This window comes from Bos indicus x Bos taurus, chromosome X (genome assembly GCF_003369695.1).
Source record: "Bos indicus x Bos taurus breed Angus x Brahman F1 hybrid chromosome X, Bos_hybrid_MaternalHap_v2.0, whole genome shotgun sequence".
In the NCBI taxonomy this organism is placed as follows: domain Eukaryota; kingdom Metazoa; phylum Chordata; class Mammalia; order Artiodactyla; family Bovidae; genus Bos; species Bos indicus x Bos taurus.
Genome location: NC_040105.1, coordinates 80,249,517 through 80,269,746, shown reverse-complemented (window position 1 = coordinate 80,269,746; position 20,230 = coordinate 80,249,517). Strand labels below are relative to the sequence as shown.

The 20,230-nt window shown below is 35.8% G+C and overlaps 1 protein-coding gene across 5 annotated transcripts in view; it reads left to right on the top strand.

The window, feature by feature from the left end:
* Positions 1-20,230, top strand: part of PLS3 (plastin 3) — a 96,824-nt gene that overhangs the window by 46,762 nt on the left and 29,832 nt on the right. For 2 of the 5 annotated variants that reach the window (XM_027533551.1, XM_027533548.1), the window contains exons 2-4: positions 323-407; positions 3,477-3,557; positions 19,018-19,181. In XM_027533551.1, coding sequence (XP_027389352.1) covers positions 3,485-3,557; positions 19,018-19,181 — 237 coding nt within the window. In that variant the 5' untranslated portion in view covers positions 323-407; positions 3,477-3,484. The remainder of the gene's footprint in view (positions 1-322; positions 408-3,476; positions 3,558-19,017; positions 19,182-20,230) is intronic. The other 3 variants (XM_027533552.1, XM_027533550.1, XM_027533553.1) reach the window with 2 other exon arrangements.

Genomic DNA, 20,230 nt, shown 5'->3' with positions numbered 1-20,230 from the left:
GCCACGTGTTTTCAATTTTCTGAGACAGTCTCACTTTCAAACTTTCTATGCCATTGTTATGTGTGATGTCATTACTAGAGAGGGGCAATTATTTCACATTAAAAACATGATTACTTAAAATATGTGTAAAGAAAATTAGAGTGAAACCTATAGAGTATTTTGGTAATCAGAAATGTTGAACATCATGTTAGTAAGGTATAGAATATTTTAAAAAATACCATTAGCAGGTTGCAGGCTAACTTAGGCAAAATCATTTTTTACTCTCCAAATCTTGAAAATGACTGCCTTTGTATACAACTGAAGATCTTTCTTTACCCTATAGATCCTGAGACTGCTCTGAAAGGTGTTTTTTACACAGCTTATCTACTGACAAGTTGTCCATCTTTAGTGACATTTTAACACTAGAGGTAAGAAAAGTTTTATGAACAGACAAGTTTTTGAAAAGTCTGCTATTTAATTTTTTAAAAACATGAGTCATTATACATGTGTGTTGTATTAGGGTGGAAACATAGCGAATAGTATCATATGGTCATTTTAAATCTTTGCAGGGATTTGAGAAACCTGAGTTTGAATTCTAAAAGGAGTAAGAATATTTACCTCAAAAGGCTGTTATGAGGGTTCAGAGAATTAGTAGGAATATGAATTTATCTGATGTAGGGCTTGGCACATAGTTGTTGAATGGATGAATTTATGAAAGTACTAATTTTTTGAGTCCCTTACTACATGACGAATTGTGGTTAGTTCTAGAAGTGACAATGATGGGTGTGCAGAAGACAGATGTGGTTCACTCTCTTTTGAGCTCTTCTGTATTAAATATTAGGCATCATGGCAGACAGAAGAGTTGGCAAGTAATTTTTTAACTTTTAATAAAAATGTTTAAAAGAGATAAATATAAGATCTCAAATTTGCTTTTCATATAGTTTTTGAACTTTAACAGGCAACACATTTAGGGCAGTGACACTATCCTGTATGATACTATAATGGTATCCATTTTGTGTATACAAAATGCATAGTATGTACAGCACAAAGAGTGAGCCTAATGTAAACTGTTGACTTAGGTGACAATGATGCATTAAAGAAGGTTCATCAGTTGTAACAAATGTATCACTGATGAAAGATGTTCATAATAAGGGAGGCTGTTAGAGTGTTAGGGCAGGGGGTATATGGAAACTAAATTCTCTGCTTTTTGCTCAGTTCAGCTAAAAAGTAAATTTCTTTAAAAAGATTGTGTATGTGAAAGTCACTCAGTCATGTCCAACTCTTTGTAACCCCATGGACTTTAGCTGGCCAGGTTCCTCTGACCATGGAATTCTCTGGGCAAGAATACTGGAGTGGGTTGCCATTTCCTCCTCCAGGAGTTAAAAAGATTAAATGAGAAAAAAAAAAAAAAAAAGAAAAAGACAACAAATAATCATGTGCATTTCCTTCTGTCTAAAAGTTGTTAATAGGTTTGTATGTGGGGATTTTCCATTGTAGTACAGACCTCCTTTCTCTATTGCAGGAATCAATCAAGATTTTCTGTAAAGGTCCCCTCATAAATATTGTACACCAAGAGGCAAAATAAGAATATTATATTATTTATGTCAAGGATTTAAATATTGTTTCTAAAATTTTTTACTGACAAAATTCAAAAAATAATAACTATTTGAGTACTTTTTTCGGCAATACAGCTGTAGTTATGAGAAAAAATGGAATTCTTTTTTTTTTTTTTTCTGGGATAACATTTCATTTTATTGAAGTTCAAACATTTGACAGCAGATGTTTATCTGAAAAAAAAAAAAACAAAACAAAACATACAGATGGTTGGAGCCATACAGAAATAAGCAGTGGTCCAGATTGGTCCCACAGACCATAGTTTGCCAAGCCCTGTTTGTTGGTTAAATAGGTAAAATAGGGCCAAATCAGGAAGAGTATAAGCTCAAATAATGTTAATAAGTTGTGTACACAAAGATGTGTTGATAAGCATGCTCTTGTGTGTATTTCTGTATCAAACCCAAAAATAATTTGTTTTAGTTGATTCGTTCTTTAATGGGGATGATTGGTAGCTATTAGTATGCTCCGATTTGAACATAAGATTTTCCACAGTGAATGACTCTTAAATGACTTAAGGGGAAAAAATGGTAACTATGTGAGGTGATAGATGTGTTAACTTACTTTATTGTGGTTAAGTTACTATATATTTCACAATATATGTATATATCAAGTTGTTATGTTGTACAGCTTAAACTTACACAATATTATGTCACATATCTCAATAAAGACAGAAAAAAGGGAACTAGCCAGTAAGATAGATAGATGCTAATTGAAAAAGTTATTTTTTAAACATTTATTTATTTATTGGCCATGCCATGTGGCATACGGGATCTTAGTTCCCCCTCCAGGGATTGAACCTGTGCCCTTTGCAGTGGAAGCACAGAGACCTAACCACTGGACCACCAGGGAAGTCCTAAAAAAGTTATATTTTATTTGAATCTTTAGTCACATAATTTTGACTTCATTTTGGCTCATATAACCAAGAATCTATCATTGCTTGCTACCTTGCCCCTTCTTTACATTCTTTGAATGCAGCATAAGACTTTGTCCTTGAAAGGAAGATTGAGAAGTATTTTTGTCTGAGGAGCTTTTGACCAATGATAATTTCTCATTTGTTTTCTTCATTATGGCTGTAGCTAGAAATATGGGAACCTATTCAGATAGTTCTAGTAGTTTGCATTTCTGTCTAAATTGTCCCTAAAATGAGAGTTTACAGAATTGCTTATAATATATTCATCACAAATTTTTTGTCTTAAAATTTTTTTCTTCCAGTTTTATAGATATAATTGACATACAGCATTGTAGAAGTTTAAGGTGAACAGCAAAATGATTTATATACATCATGAAAAGATTATCACAATAAATTTATTAAACATGCATTATCTCATATAGATACAAAATAAAAGAAAAACATGTTTTTCCTTTTGATGAGAACTCTTAGGATTTGCTCTCTTAACAACTTTCATATTATAGTTATCATGTTGTACATTACATCCCTATTACTTACTTATAACTGGGAGTTTATACCTTTTAACTGCCTTCATCCAATTCCCTATCCTCTGGTAAACCCCTGCATCTTGTAACCACCAATCTCATCTCTTTTTCTGTCAGTTTGTTTTTGAAATATAATTGACCCACAACACTGTTAGTTCTTGTTACCTAACATAGTGATTTGATATTTCTGTACATTCCAAACTGATCACCAGGATAAGTCTAGTTTTAATTATGTCACCACACAAAGATATTAGTTATTTACTATATTTCCCACACTGTACATTTCATACCTGTGACTCAGTTATTTTTCAATTTATAATTGGAAGTTTGTACCTCTTTACCTTCCTCACTTCTTTCCTCCCCCTCTCCCCTCCCGTCCTGCATCTACCTGTTTGTTCTCTTTATCTGTGACTGTTTTCAAGTCTTAACCCTTTTTGGTTTCTCCTTAGATCTTTAAATGGATGAGATGGCTACCACTCAGATTTCCAAAGATGAGCTTGATGAACTCAAAGAGGCCTTTGCAAAAGTTGGTGAGTTGTTTTTTTGTAGGGTAACTATGGTAAAGCAGTGTTTATTTGGCACTAATGAAAGTTATTTCTCTGAAAAATTATGTGAATGGTTAATCAGGAAACTAGTTAAAATCTATGGAATAAAGTTCTAGAAGCCACACTTTAAACTGTGTCATTGCTAATTATAGCTAGTATCTAATATGGTGAGAGGTTTTTAGTCCAGGGTCCCAGTCTTTAACTGGGGGCTTCTGTGGCTCCTGAAATTTGTAGACAAATTTTGTTTTACCATATTTTTCTGAGGAGAGGATTTGAAGCTTTCACTATATTCTCAAGGAGCCAACTGACCCCCAAAATGTTAAGAACCATTAGATGATATTGTGTGTGTGTGTGTGCATGTGCGCATGTGTGTGTGTGCATGCTCAGTCATGCAGTCATGAGTGACTCTTTGCAACCCCATGGACTATAGCCCACTAGGCTCCTCTGCCCTTGTAATTTTCCAGGCGATAATACTGGTGTGGATTGCCATTCCCTACTCCAGGTGATCTTCCTGACCCACCTGGGAATCTGGGATGATAGTTTACTTTTAATTAACATGGCATTACTGCCTTTTTCATGGATGTATTGTGCCTTTGGATAATACACACTGTTCTACCTTCTTGAATTATCATATGTATAAGATGGGAAGGATTATCATACCATTTGTCTTATCCTTTAACATCATATAACATGTCTTCAAATTTAGCAGCTATGGAAGCAACTTATAGTATTTACCTTCCATTATTTAAGTGCTCAGGTCAAGTCAGTAAAGATAATGAGAAAAGACCTGATTATTGATTTGTGTACTCAACAGGTGCTTTCAGAGGGAGAGTATTACTGTTTGATATCTTCTTAATATGAAGTTAAATCATAATAATTTGTTATTTAAACCAGAATCTACTCTTTGACCTGTGTTGGAAACCCCAAGTGAAAAGTGAGAAAATACACATCTCTTGTTGTTCACTTGCTCAGTCATGTCCGACTCTTTGTGACCCCATGGACCGTGTCATGCCAGGCTTCCTTGTCCTTCACTATCTCCTGAAATGTGCTCAAACTCATGTCCATTGAGTCGGTGATGCCATCCAACCATCTCGTCCTCTGTCAGCCCCTTCTCCTCTTGCCTTCAATCTTTCCCAGCATCACGGCCTTTTCCAATGAGTCAGCTCTTTGCATCAGGTGGCCAAAGTATTGGAGCTTGAACTTCAGCATCAGTCCTTCCTATGAATATTCAGGGTTGATTTCCTTTAGGACTGACTGGCTTGATCTCCTTGCTATATTCCCATATATTTGTGAGTATATTTATGAAGGCATTTGGTAACAACAACATGCCTTGGGAAAGGTAATGACAGTCCCCCCCACCCCAACAGCCAGAGTGACTATTCATAATCCCATCAGAATTCTAACTAGGAAAAAATAGTCCTGAATCTTTAACATGACTATGTGTGTGTATGAAAAAAAATATAGTTAACTTGCCATTCATACCACTTACTGGACTACTCAATGTACTACTCAATTTAATATTAGATTGATTATGGAAAACAGCAGGTGGATTCTTGGCTGCAAGACTATTTATATCACATTATTCTGTAGAAATTGTTTTTTTTTTTTATCATTGTTTCCTTTGGACTTTCTGTTTTATTTTTATTCATCTTCAGTGTTGGGGACAGCCTTTTATTTTTTTATTTTTTGGTTATCCATTTTATTTTATTTTTTGAATTTATTTTTAATTGGAGGATAATTGCTTTACAATGTTGTATTTGTTTCTGCCTAATTTGTTTTTTTATTGCTAGAATTTTGGTGTGGATACCTTATTATTGCTATTACTTAATCTTCAAAGCCTCACCTCCTCAAATCAATGTTTACTGTTGAATACAGGTTTTGTTCTCATGTGCAGCATCTTAGAAATATTTGTGTGAAATATTTTTTAAAAAATAAAATTAATTCAAATATTATTTACCTGATGGCACTGGAATAGTTTTGTCAGTAAAAGAGCTTAATTGCTCTTTTAAAGCTTAATGATATAAAAAGGGGTTGACCAATTATCTCCAAGGAGGAAATGGGGCTAAATTGGGCTAATGAGGAATCAATTAGAACTTGGACTGCAACAAAGGGTCATTGTAGAACTTCTGTCTTACTTTAAATCATATATTTTGGAGGGTTTAGGGAAGGCAAAGACCTTCTCAAAGCTGAGAGACTGGACCATGTGTCTTACTGAAGCCCTACCAGGCATATATTCCTGTGATATGTAGACTCTTATCACTCTGTGTGCTATAAACAGGAATTCTGGAGTCCAAATTTTCTACCTGTTCCACATAATATTCTTTGTATTCCCCCTCAATATCTAGCTCACTGTTGTACACGTTTAGTTTTCAATGCATAAATAATTCCATTCTAAGGAATTATACATAGTCTTTTCATGTAGTAGGACTTTATCACAAAGGGTCTTTGTTATGAAGATTTTCATCATGGCAGAATTTATTGCTGAAGGATTTGGCCATTACAGTGTAACACATAAAATTTGTATTTTTCAGCATATTAAAAACTGTGTATAGTCTTTCAGAAAAGTGTTTAAAGACCCAGTTGAATCTAGATTTTCTTTTAAAATCTTTGTAGTTTTTAGTTATTCTTATTTACAGAGCCCTTAGGCAACAACTATCAAAGGTATTATGGAAATCCCTTTTTTTCCCCTTCATTCAGGAAAACTTGTTTTTAAAAACAAGGTCCATATCTTATTTTCCTGACAAGGACAATTCTTTTTTATGGGGAGTGAAGGGAGGACTACTTTATCTCAGTTCAACTGTGACAAAATATGGAAATCATTATATGATTTTTCCCATCTATTAACAATAATAGCCTTGATTATCTCTTTAGAAATTCAGCAAAATCATAGTGTATGGAGAAAATCTCTGTAATTACCACTAATCATGGGTTTTGTTCAATCAATTAATACTGCTTTAAAATTCCCTCTATTAGCAATAAAAATCGAGTACTAAGACTTAAAGTTTTCCTTTCACTCACTTTCTGCACCTGCTTCATGTTAAGTTCCAAGCAGTATATTTTCATCTAATTATTTTCATTTTCTCAATATTTGTTTCCAGTATTTCTCAATGGGATAGCAGAAGCCTTGGCTCTCATTTTTTCTTACATCATGATGTTTCTGTTTTAATTTAAATGCTGCAAGGCTGCATAAATTCATTCTAAAGAAGAATACATAAAGCTTTTCAGAACACTTAGGAAGTAAATATTTTACCAAGTAGAAAATGCCTTTTACATTTTGAAACTTTAATCTTGTTAGGGAATCTAGAGTTCATTTGAATGATTACTTGTCATAAAAGTAAATTCATGTAATATAGAAATTCTCAGATTGGCTTTAGTCCTGCAAACACTTACATCTGACTTTTTTCTCTCCTTAGAAGCAGCCACTCTGCTTTAAAAAACAAAACAAAACAGGAATTCTACACTTTTGAAGTTAAAGAATAATGGGGCTTCATAAGTGACTAGGAATACTGTGGGTATATTCCTTTGAGGCTGCCCACCAAACTAACCCAAAAATTTTTGGTTATGGTAATTGTAGCTGTACCAGATTTTCTCATCTCAGGAAATTAAATGTTATCAAATTACTTGATATTCTCTAGTATATAAAAATCACATCGAGATGATGTGACAAAAAGTACAGTGATTTCATTTAATTTACTTTTAGTATTCAATAAAATGACACCAGTGTATATTTGTTTAATTACGGCTTAAAACATAAAAACTGGCCAGAAGGGAATGGCAGGACATACTTAAAGTGATGAAAGAGAAAAGCCTACAACCCAGATTACTGTATCCAGTAAGGATCACATTAAAATATGAAGGAGAAATCCAAAGCTTTACAGGCAAGCAAAACTGAGAGAATTCATTACCACTAAACCAGCTCTTCAACAATTGTAAAGGATCTTCTCTCGACAGGAAAAACAGAAAGGGAGTATAAACTTGAACCCAAAACAACAAACTAAATGGCAATGGGATCATACTTATCAATAATTGCCTTAAATGTAAATGGGTTGAATGCCCCAAACAAAAGACAAAGACTGGCTGAATGGATACAAAACCAAGACCCCTATATATGTTGTCTACAAGAGACCCACTTCAAAACAAGGAACACATATAGACTAAAAGTGAACAGCTGGAAAAAAGATATTCCACACAAAGAGACCAAAAGAAAGCAGGAGTAGCAATACTCATATCAGATAAAATAGACTTTTAAAACAAAGGCTGTGAAAAGAGACAAAGAAGGACACAACATAATAATCAAAGGACTAATCCACGAAGAAGATATAACAATTATAAATATATATGCACCCAACATGCTGCTGCTGCTGCTGCTGCTACGTCGCTTCAGTCGTGTCCGACTCTGTGTGACCCAATAGACAGCAGCCTACCAGGCTCCCCTATCCCTGGGATTCTCCAGGCAAGAACACTGGAGTGGGGTGCCATTTCCTTCTTCAATGCACCCAACATAGGAGCACCGTAATATGTAAGGCAAATGCTAACAAGTATGAAAGGGGAATTTAGCAATAACACAGTAATAGTGGGAGACCTTAATACTGCACTCACACCTATGGATAGATCAACTAAACAGAAAATTAACAAGGAAACACAAACTTTAAATGATACAATAGACCAGTTAGACCTAATTGATATCTATAGGAGATTTCACCCTAAAACAAGGAATTTCACCTTTTACTCAAGTGCACATGGAACCTTCTCCAGGATAGATCACATTCTGGGCCATTAATCTAGCCTTGGCAAATTCAAAAAAATTGAAATCATTCCAAGCATCTTTTCTGACCACAATGCAGTAAGATTAGATCTCAATTACACGAGAAAAAATATTAAAAATTCCAACATATGGAGGCTGAACAACATGCTGCTTAATAAGCAACAAATCACAGAAAAATCAAAAAAGAAATAAAAATATGCATAAAAAGAATGAAAATGAAAACACATAACCCCAAACCTATGGAACACTGTAAAAGCAGTGCTAAGGGGAAGATTCACAGCAATACAGGCTTACCTCAAGAAACAAGAAAAAAGTCAACTAAATAACCAAACTCTACACCTAAAGCAACTAGAAGGAAGAAATGAAGAACCCGAGGGTTAGTAGAAGGAAAGAAATCTTAAAAATTAGGGTAGAAGTAAATGCAAAAGAAACAAAAGAGACAATAGCAAAAATCAAGAAACCTAAAACCTGGTTCTTTGAGAAAATAAATAAAATTGAAAAACCATTAGCCAGACTCATAAAGAAACAAAGACAGAAGAATCATATCAACAAAATTAGAAGTGAAAATGGAGAAATCACAACAGACAACACAGAAATACAAAGAATCATAAGAGACTACTGTCAGCAACTATTTGCCAATAAAATGGACAACTTGAAAAATGGACAAATTCTTAGAAAACTACAACTTTCCAAAACTAAGCCAGGAAGAAACAGAAAATCTTAACAGACCCATCACAAGCACAGATATTGAAACTGTAATGAGAAATCTTCCAGCAAACAAAACCCCAGTACCAGATGGCTTCACAGCTGAATTCTACCAAAAATTTAGAGAAGAGCTATGAAATTAAAAGACACTTACTGCTTGGAAGGAAAATTATGACCAACCTAGATAGCATATTGAAAAGCAGAGACATTACTTTGCCAACAAAGGTCCGTCTAGTCAAGGCTATGGTTTTTCCAGTGGTCATGTATGGATGTGAGAGTTGAACTGTGAAGAAAGCTGAGCACCGAAGAATTGATGCTTTTGAACTGTGGTGTTGGAGAAGACTCTTGAGAGTCCCTTGGAGTGCAAGGAGATCCAACGAGTCCATCCTAAAGGAGATCAGTCCTAGGTGTTCATTGGAAGGATTGATGCTAAAGCTGAAACTCCAATACTTTGGGCACCTCATGCAAAGAGTTTACTCATTGGAAAAGACCCTGTTACTGGGAGGGATTGGGGGCAGGAGGAGAAGGGGATGACAGAAGATGAGATGGCTGGATGGCATCACCGACTCAATGGACAAGAGTTTGAGTGAACTCTGGGAGTTGGTGATGGACAGGGAGGCCTGGCGTGCTGTGATTCATGGGATCGCAAAGAGTTGGACACGACTGAGTGACTGAACTGAACTGAACTGAACACCTATCCTATTCAAACTCTTCTAGAAAACTGCAGAGGGAGGTAAACTTCCAAACTCATTCTATGAGGCCACCATCACCCTAATACCAAAAGCAGACAAAGATGCCACAAAAAAAGAAAACTATAGGCCAGTATCACTGATGAACATAGATGCAAAAATCCTTAGAAAATTTCCAGCAATCAGAATCCAACAACATATTAAAAAGATCATACATCATGACCAAGTGGGCTTTATCCCATGGGTGCATGGATTCTTTAATATCCCCAAGTCAACCAATGTAAAATACCACATTAACAAATTGACAGATAAAAACCATATGATTATCTCAATAGATGCACAGAAAGCCTTTGACAAAATCCAACATCCATTTATGATATAAACCTTCCAGAAAGCAGGAATAGAAGGAACATACCTCAACATAATAAAAGCTATACATGACAAACCCACAGCAAACACTATTCTCAATGGTGAAAAATTGAAAGCATTTGCCCTAAAGTCAGGAATAAGACAAGGGTGCCCACTCTCACCACTATTATTCAACATAGTTTTGGAAGCTTTGGCCACAGTGATCAGAGCAGAAAAAGAAATAAAAGGAATCCAGATTGGAAAAGAAGAAGTAAAAGTTTCACTGTTTGCAGATGACATGATCCTCTACATAGAAAACCCTAAAGACTCCACCAGAAAATTACTAGAGCTAATCAATGAGTATAGTACAGTTGCAGGGTATAAAATTAACACACAGAAATCCTTTGCATTCCTATATACTAACAATGAGAAAACAGAAAGAGAAATTAAGGAAACAATTCCATTCACGATTGCAACAAAAATACTAAAATACTGGGAGAAGGCAATGGCACCCCACTCCAGTACTGTTGCCTGGAAAATCCCATGGATGGAGGAGCCTGGTAGGCTGCAGTCCATGGGGTCTCAAAGAGTCAGACACGACAGCGACTTCACTTTCACTTTCCACTTTCATGCATTGGAGAAGGAAATGGCAACCCACTCCAGTGTTCTTGCCTGGAGAATCCCATGGACGGAGAAGCCTGGTAGGCTGCACTCCATGGGGTTGCACAGAGTTGGACACGACTGAAGCGACTTAGCAGCAGCAGCAGCAGGAATATATCTACGTAAAGAAACAAAAGACTTATATATAGAAAAGTATAAAACACTGATGAAAGAAATCAAAGAGGACACAAATAGATGGAGAAATATACCATGTTCACGGATTGAAAGAATCAATATAGTGAAAATGAGTATACTACCTAAAGCAATCTATAGATTCAGTGCAATCCCTATCAAGCTACCAACGGTATTTTCCACAGAACTAGAACAAATAATTTCACAATTTGTATGGAAATACAAAAAATCTCAAATAGCCAAACCAATCTTGAGAAAGAAGAATGGAACTGGAGGAATCAACCTGCCTGACTTCAGGCTCTACTACAAAGCTACAGTCATCAAGATGGTATGGTACTGGCACAAAGACAGAAATATAGATCAATGGAACAAAATAAAAAGCCCAGAGATAAATCCACTCACCTATGGACACCTTATCTTCAACAAAGCAGGCAAGAATATACAATGGAGAAAAGACAATCTCTTTAACAAGTGGTGCTGGGAAAACTGGTCAACCACTTGTAAAATAATGAAACTAGAACACTTTCTAACACCATACAAAAAATAAACTCAAAATAGATTAAAGATCTAAACGTAAGACCAGAAACTATAAAACTCCTAGAGGAAAACATAGGCAAAACACTCTCTGACATAAATAACAGCAGGATCCTCTATGACCCACCTCCCTGAGTAATGGAAATAAAGGCAAAAATAAACAAATGGGGCCTAATTAAACTTAAAAGCTTTTGCACAACAAAGGAAACTCTAAGCAAGGTGAAAAGGCAGCCTTCAGAATGGGAGAAAATAATAGCAAACGAAGCAACTGACAAAGAATTAATCTGAAAAATATTCAAGCAACTCTTGCTACTCAATTCCATAAAAATTAACGACCCAATCAAAAAATGGGCCAAAGACCTAAAGAGACTTTTTTCCAAAGAAGACATACAGATGGCTAATGAACACATGAAAAGATTCTCAGCATCACTCAAAACCATAATGAGGTACCATTTCACGCCAGTTAGAATGGCTGCTATCTAAAAGTCTACAAGCAATAAATGCTGGAGAGGGTGTGGAGAAAAGGGAACCCTCTTACACTGTTGGTGGGAATGCAAACTAGTACAGCCACTATGGAGAACAGTGTGGAGATTCCTTAAAAAACTGGAAATAGAACTGCCTTATGACCCAGCAATCCCACTGCTGGGCATACACACCGAGGAAACCAGACTTGAAAGAGACACCTGTACCCCGATGTTCATCGCAGCACTGTTTATAATAGCCAGGACATGGAAGCAACCTGCTGCTGCTGCTGCTAAGTCACGTCAGTCGTGTCCGACTCTGTGCAACCCCATGGACTGCAGCCTACCAGGCTGCAACCTAGATTTCCATCAGCAGACGAATGGATAAGAAAAGCTGTGGTACATATACACAATGGAGTATTACTCAGCCATTTAAAAGAATACATTTGAATCAGTTCTAATGAGGTGGATGAAACTGGAGCCTATTATACAGAGTGAAGTAAGCCAGAAAGAAAAACAGCAATACTGTATACTAACATGTGTATATGGAATCTAGAAAGATGGTAATGATAACCCTATATGCGTAACATCTAAGAGACACAGATGTATAGAACAGTCGTTGGGACTCTGGTAGAGAGGACGAGGGTGGGATGATTTGGGAAAATGGCATTGAAATAGATCACCAGTCATTTCGATGAATGAGACAAGGTGCTCGGGGCTGGTGCACTGGGATGACCCAGAGGGATGAGATGGGGAGGGAGGTGGGAGGGGTGTTCAGGATGGGGAACACACGTACACCCGTGGCGGCTCCATGTCAATGTATGGCAAAACCACTACAATGATGTAAAGTAATTAGCCTCCCATTAAAATAAATATATTTATATTGAAAAAATAAAAACTACAGCCCAACCAAATAAATAAATAAATAAACAGACCAGTGCTCTTTCACTGTGCCGTCTGGTTAATTATCGATGGAATATTGGAAATTAAGTTCTCAGGATAGTCTGAAAGCCATGTTTTGACTGTGTAGAAGATAGGTGCACAGATTATAGGTGTGTTGGGCAAGAGCAGGAGCATACATATGTGTGTGTGTGTTCTTGTGTGTGTGTGTGTATATTTTAAGTGTTCCCACTGAAACGTGTTAAAAGTGTTCCCAGTGGTAGCAGGTGGGAAATCATGGCCTATTTTGAGTTGGGAAACAGTTGATAGACAACATTTTTGATTGCCTGGTCTCCAGCCCTCTAATCTTGTCCAGCCTTCAGCTGTACTTGACCTCCACCTTTGGGGATCCAGTATTAGGATGAACTCTTTGGTAGCAACCTCTATTCTACTGTTAGCTGGGATTCATTAAACTGCATCTTTTATGTATTTTCTGGAATGAGCTACCTCAAAAGGTATAAGTTGTGAAAGGCAAAACCCATGTTTATCTAAGCATCTGGAGATGTTTAGCATCTCCCTTTTCTAAAGTTTTAATGGCTAATGAAAGCTCAACTTTATTGCTTAGATCTGAGGATGGAATATAATCTAAATTCTTCTGCACAGATTTCTTGGCTGAGTCTTAAATTAATATTTTGTGTGCTTTCACAGGCGGTCAGGATTGTGTGTGTGTGTGTGTGTGTAAATCCATTTTTGCTAGATACATAGATTCTTTTTGTCATTTTTTAGTGCAAAAAATTTGTGGAGTTTATCAGTTAAACTAAATGGAACTTTTAAACACAGCATTTTGTAAAGGATGTGCATCTGCACTTGATTGTTTTTCTTCTTTAAGTCCTAATGAGCACTGTCCACAGTGGGTTAGTAAAGAAGTTGCATATGTATTGCAGATGAGGACAGACACATGTGACCTGTTTATAAGGAAAGACACTACATTTAGACAGAATCAAGGCTGGATAAAGCAACACACACACACACCCCCCTAAGAATCAAGGGAAATCCCAGTTTTTCTCACTGTCAGATTTATAAGACAAAGTAGCACCCCAAAAGATGCATTTGAAGTGATAGATTGCACCACATTCCACCTGGACATGGGCAGTGTAAAACAGCAGCTAAAATCAAAACCACTTGAATTCTGGCTCAGCTTTCTCCAGACAAGTACTTAAAATAGCTTAAATAACAGGATGCAAGGGGAGGGAAAACATTTCCTTTTAAGGATATGCATTCTTGGTGTGATTCAAACTTCTGCAGGAACATGGCTGTATAATAAATTTCTTTACTTTAAGGTTATTTGGGGGGAGGGTTTGGGGAGAGTTAACTGACATCTAAAATAATACTTGTTAAGAGCATTGTAAGGTTTTGTGGTTGTTTTTTTTTTTTAAGTGCAGATATGAATCTACACGTGTCATCATAGACAGACAGACAGACAGAATCTGTTGTTAAAAACATTTGATTCCTTTCTGATGAATTCAGCAGCCAGTGTAAAAGACAGAGGCCTCTCTGTTACACCCTTGGGAGCATCTTTGTGTGTGTGTGTGTGTGTGTGTGTGTGTTTTCGAGTATAGCAATTTTTCTTTAAAAATAGAACACTTAATTCATCTCTTGAAATTTAGCTCTGGACTCTATGTGGAAACTTTGTTCAGTAGGTAGGTGGAGTTTCTTCTTCCCTCCTCTCCCCAGCCCGTCAGTGTCTACCTACACTCACCATATTTTGTGAACCAAAAAGTTGAGACCCATGCTTGCAGAAACATTGAAAATGCTCTAGATAATATAGGCTGTATGATAATGTCTATGTTATCAGGTGGTCAAAAATACCATGCTGGAACAGAAGAGTTTTCGAAATGCAAAACTTGTTCCACCCCATGCCAATGGGTAGTTAATGAAGAAGGGGCAAATGAGCCAGAAAGGGCCTCCAGAATATTGACAGCTTTAATGAGAAAATAAAGGACTACCATCATGCCAGGAGGTTGTGATTTCCAGTTGTTAAAATTGTTTTTTGTGTGTGTTTTGGCTGGAGATTGGGAATAAAATTAGCCTAAAACTCTTTTAAAGTAATTGCACCCTATTTTGTCTTTCAAGTACTTTAGCAGCTGGGAGATTTTCTAAAATTAATCGCAAGCTGCCTTTTAAGGCTCCCTCTGCCTTCTTATTGAAATTAAAATTGTTTTCTTCAAAAGGTATGATTTAGAGACAGAAAGTTTTGCAGTAATTTACTAGTACTAACACTAAAATGCCTTTGATCTCAGGAGGTAGTACAAGCTTGCCCTGCTTTTAAAATATGGAGAAACAGAGTAGGTAAAAGGTAAAACTTTACAAATATGTAGAAGAAGATGACATATGGTCAACTATTCTTTTCCCATACCAGGAAAGATACAGGAGAGAGATTTCAAGTAACTCCAGATTTTATAAGGATTTTGAAGCCACAGTTTCAAGTAAGAACCAGACATTCTGTCTGGTTAATTCTGTATCTTTGGTGTCGAGCCCTGTGCCTGCCACAGAGTAGGTACTTGATTTGCTCTGGAGATTGATTCATGCTATGCAAGTGCACAGTTTTTCTTAATAAAGTCAAAGCAGGTTTCTACATTTAGAATGAGAGAGAGGTCCTGACCTGACAGCCATCACTGGTAGTCTACTTGGATACTCCTTGGTGGGTGTGTTCACTTAGAAAACCAAATTACAGATCTGAAGGCTGCTGGGTGGGGACAGAATTAGAACAAAGGGAATGAGATTGAATGTTATTTAAGGGATATTTCTGTCCTCAGGGTTTCCTGATGGAGTGCCATTCAGTCTATCAGTGCTATTTCTTCATTTTTTGCTCATTGTTGTTTGCTTATTTATGTTTTTAAAATGCTCATTAGATTAGAGCATTATTTTCCTGGTTTAATACTTGAGGATCCTAATAAGAACCTACTGTATAGCACAGAGAATGCTCAATATTCTGTAATGACTTACATGGGAATAGAATCTAAAAAAGAGAAGGTGTATGTATATGTATAACTGATTCACTTTGCTGTAGAGCAGAAACCAACAACATTGTAAATCAAATATACTCCAATAAAAATTAATTTAAAAATACTTCAGGATCTCTTGTTCTACAAAAATAATTTTTTCCCTTTGCTTATTTTGTGCAAGGTACTGTGCTACATACTGGGGTTGGAGAAAGATTTAGGAGAATCTTTGTCAGGAGATTTTTACAATATCATAAGATTGTCAGGTAATGACAAATTCATATTCCTCCAGACCCCCTTTAAAACATTTCTGTCCATTGCTGAAAGCATCTGTTATTACTTCTCTTACTTCAAAATGGTATTTCCACATGTGGTTATTTTATGCTAGTTATATTTTAGGGTGGCTATTTCCTGGCATCTTTTAATCACATCAGTGAGCTTCTAATTAATGCTCAAGAGAGGTTATTTCAGCGAGGGTGCACACAAGTGGTAGTTCCCCCATTGCCTGCACTTCTCTTCTACCTGAAGCAAAGAAACTGCCAGACAGACTAGACTCAGTGCCTTTGTGAGTTTCATGTAGCTTTGAATTCATTATAGTTCTCCAGCATAATAAATAAAATAATAAACATCTCTGCCTTCCACTTCTATTATATCACTGAGAATACAAAAAGAACAACACACTAGGTCCAAGGTGGAGTAAGTAACACAATTTCAGAAGTCAGAGGAAAATAGAGTATGTTTTAAAATATCTTTCTATCAGAAATTGGTTGTGTGGACAAGTTTTGATAGTCAAAAGGAATACGCCATCTCCTTCTCTATAGATATAATAAAATGAAGGAATATGCTGGTTGGATACTGAGGTTTAATAATGATCAGAATGTTATTACTCTATATTTGTTTTTCATATGTATGATGGTTTTTTATCTCCAGTTTTTTAGAGCTAAAAGGGGGTCTTCTCTAAGATCAAATGAAGCCCCCCTTTTACAGATGAGAAAACTATGATCTGGAGAGATGACTTAGGCGAATTAAATGTAGTTAGAGCCTGTGTCACATTACTCCCTCTTATTGTGTATGCTGTGTATCTTTCGCTTTGTCACACTCCCTAGAACTGAGTTGTCTTTTCGCTTTTTAAAGAAAATGGGAGAAACAGATTGGTATGTGCATGGGGAAAGGTGTATTTAAATCCAAGAATTTCATTCATCAGAAGTTGCTAAAATCCTACCTCAGTGCCATGTGGATTACTTTGTTCTTTTTAGCAAATGCAGATGTCATTTTCGGATTGATTTCTGCATATAAACACTTACTAATAAAGTGTTTGATGTATGGCCTTTTATATGTTCAAAGCAAAAACAGTGAAGATGTGCCCTAAGGGGAATCAAGTACTTTACCTTGAAGGAACTATTAGTGATTTTCAGAAGTGTTGGGTACTTTGGTGATGATGCTTTAAAAGTATGAATATTTTAATTGATAGATTTAAAATATGGTAATCTATGCTTAAGAATATTTGACTCTAGAATCATATACTTCATTAAAACTAAACATAACAATTTCATCAGCTTTCAGTTTATTTGGGAAATGGTTTCATACAGGGGATTTAATATTGTAATAATTGGCCCACATTGGCTAATATCAATTTTGCTTCAGTCACACTTAGAAGAAAATCCAGTGTGTGTACCATGGTCTATAAGAGCTTACATGAGCAGTTCCCTGACCTCATCTCTCATTTTCTCCTTTGCTTACTCTGCTCAAGTCATACTGGATCTTTGCTGTCCTCAAAACACATCAGACACACTTTCACATCACAGTCTGTACTTGTTCTTTCCTCTACCTAAAATCTGTCCCCCACAAATAGCCACATGATTCACTTTCTTACCTCAGGTAAGTCTTTATTCAAATATTACCGCATCAAAGTGGCCATCCATGATGATTCTATCTAAATAGCACTCCCACCATCACCCATATCCCCACCTGTCACTATAACCCAGAGTTCTTCAACTTCAGCGTTACTGAAATGTTGAGCTGTACAATTCTGTGTTGCAGGATGGGAGTGGGAGTGGGGGTCATATGCACTGGACGATTTTTAGTAGCATTCCTGGCCTTTGTGCACTGAATGTTCCCTGAAGGGCAAAATAGCCCCCATTCTAATCCCTTACCGCTCTTTATTTTTCTTCATAGCACTTATGCTATATGTTACTTGCTTATTGTCATGAGAAGGTGAGCTTTTGTCTAGCAAGACTTTGTTTCATTGGTTGCAGTATCTCCAATCTTAGGAATGGTATCTGGTGCAATTTTGTTTTATTTTTTGTTTTGGTACAGTTTTTAAGTAATATATCAAATAGATTAACTTCATAGTATATATTCTTGAATGGTGTTGGCATCATCTTGAATCATTTCTCTATTCAGATTGTTTCCCTCTATTATAATTAAATTTATATATGAAAATCAGTGGAGGACCTAAGGAATAAAAAGCATTTCTGAACATTTAAGTATATGAAATAGCTGGTGAAAGTCCAACTGTCTACTAAAAGATTACACCTCAGGACATTAGCCCTCTTTTCCAATAAATTAACTTTTAGTCATTGATCAGTTTTATTTTTCATTTTTAATTGTTTCAGAATAAGCATTATCAGCACTTAGATACACTCTGTTAAAATTATGAAAGCATAAAAATTTTAAAATTATTTGTAGACTTCATTTAAACATTTGCATTACTTACGACTGCATTTATTTTTATGAACTCTGTATTTGTTTTGGATTAACATTTATTTACATTAACTCTTGAAAAATTGGCACTCAAGAGGATAGCATATTTCAGGTGTTCTATGTAATATAATTAGCATTAATCACAAACTGTTATCTTTGACAAAGGGGAGAATAAGGGGCATAAAACTCCTAAATAGCTACAGTAAGAATTGTTTTATAGCATGGCAGTGTTTTATTGGTGTATAATCTATTCTGAAGTCCTGTCAGCTTTATGATTTAATGATAATTTTATTAGACAACTGTGCTTTCCTAATATTGGGGATGCTATTTTTAAGCTAAGCTACTTATACAGTTCAAAATACAAGAAACATGATGTAAGCCATGCCCTTTCAGTTAAAATTTGCATTTCCCTTTCAGACCTCTTTAGGTAGCAAACAATAAGAAAGGATAATACTGTATTTAGGCGAGCTTATAAACTTTAAGCTTTAAGAACTGAGTCTAAAATGAAGAAAAATATTCTATAGGTTAACTTATTTACTTTTTTGCTTGTTCTCCCTTATCAAAAAGACCTCAACAGCAATGGATTCATTTGTGACTATGAACTTCATGAGCTTTTCAAGGAAGCTAATATGCCATTACCTGGATATAAAGTGAGAGAAATTATTCAAAAACTCATGCTGGATGGTGACAGGAATAAAGATGGGAAGATAAGTTTTGACGAATTTGTTTATGTAAGTATGTGAAAACCTACTATTTATTAGAAGTAATGATTGCTTCTTTGTCTTGTGGGGTCTTTTAGTAATAAGTCCTATTAAGTTCCTAAATATATCATAGTAGTATTGTTATAACTAATAAAATTTCTCTCATCTCACCCACTGCATTTAGTTCATTCTTTTAGCTATTAGAATATCTTAACAAAAGAACTGAGAAAAAACACTGACAGAATCAAAGATATAACACTGTGCTTGCTGTGTAAGGTGAACAGTCTCCTTGTGGGGGCATCATTAAAGGACATTTTTCAAGGTGTGAAATCACATCCTTGAAGTGCTCTTTTCTATAGGTGAACAGCGTGGTCCCAAATGTTAATGATACACCCTGACTCACAGTCTTGGAAGCTTCCTGAGTTCAACTTTCTGATTAAAAACATGTTTGCTAAACTTGTGGCAGTAGTAGTTAACTGTACTATTTTCCCTAGGATGATGATTTTGATGATTAAAAGTTAGAAACATATCTTTTTAACCCATTGGAAGAGGCAGTTAAAATTCTTGTTTTCTTCTCTAGTATCATCAAATACTCTTCAAGGTTAGGGGCTGATTTCTTAATTCTATACCCAAGCACCTAGTGTTCCATACTCAGTGCTTAGCGAGTGTGTGTGTGGTACTCATTATTGAAATTTAATGCTTTTAGCTGCTAGCTAGTGGGGTCAAAATTTTTCTGGACATAGGACATTTTCCATCCATATTCATTGACAAAGTATTTGAGATAGATATTAAAGAAGAGCTGTTTCCTCAATTAAGAACACTCTTAAGATTTCATCATTTTATTATTCATTTAAGACTCAGTTTGACTAGATCTTATTTGGCATTCTTTATGTGTATTACAGATAGTAATTAGTGCCTAATATTATCACAAACTTCCTAGCACTCCTATCTTTTCTAAGGTTTGTTTTTGCCCCAAGACACCTGAAATGATAACATATACTCCCATCAGTAACCACAGCTCAATATAGCAAGTGAAATTCTGATATGTTTTCTCCTATTAGAATTAGCCCCTTTAGAAC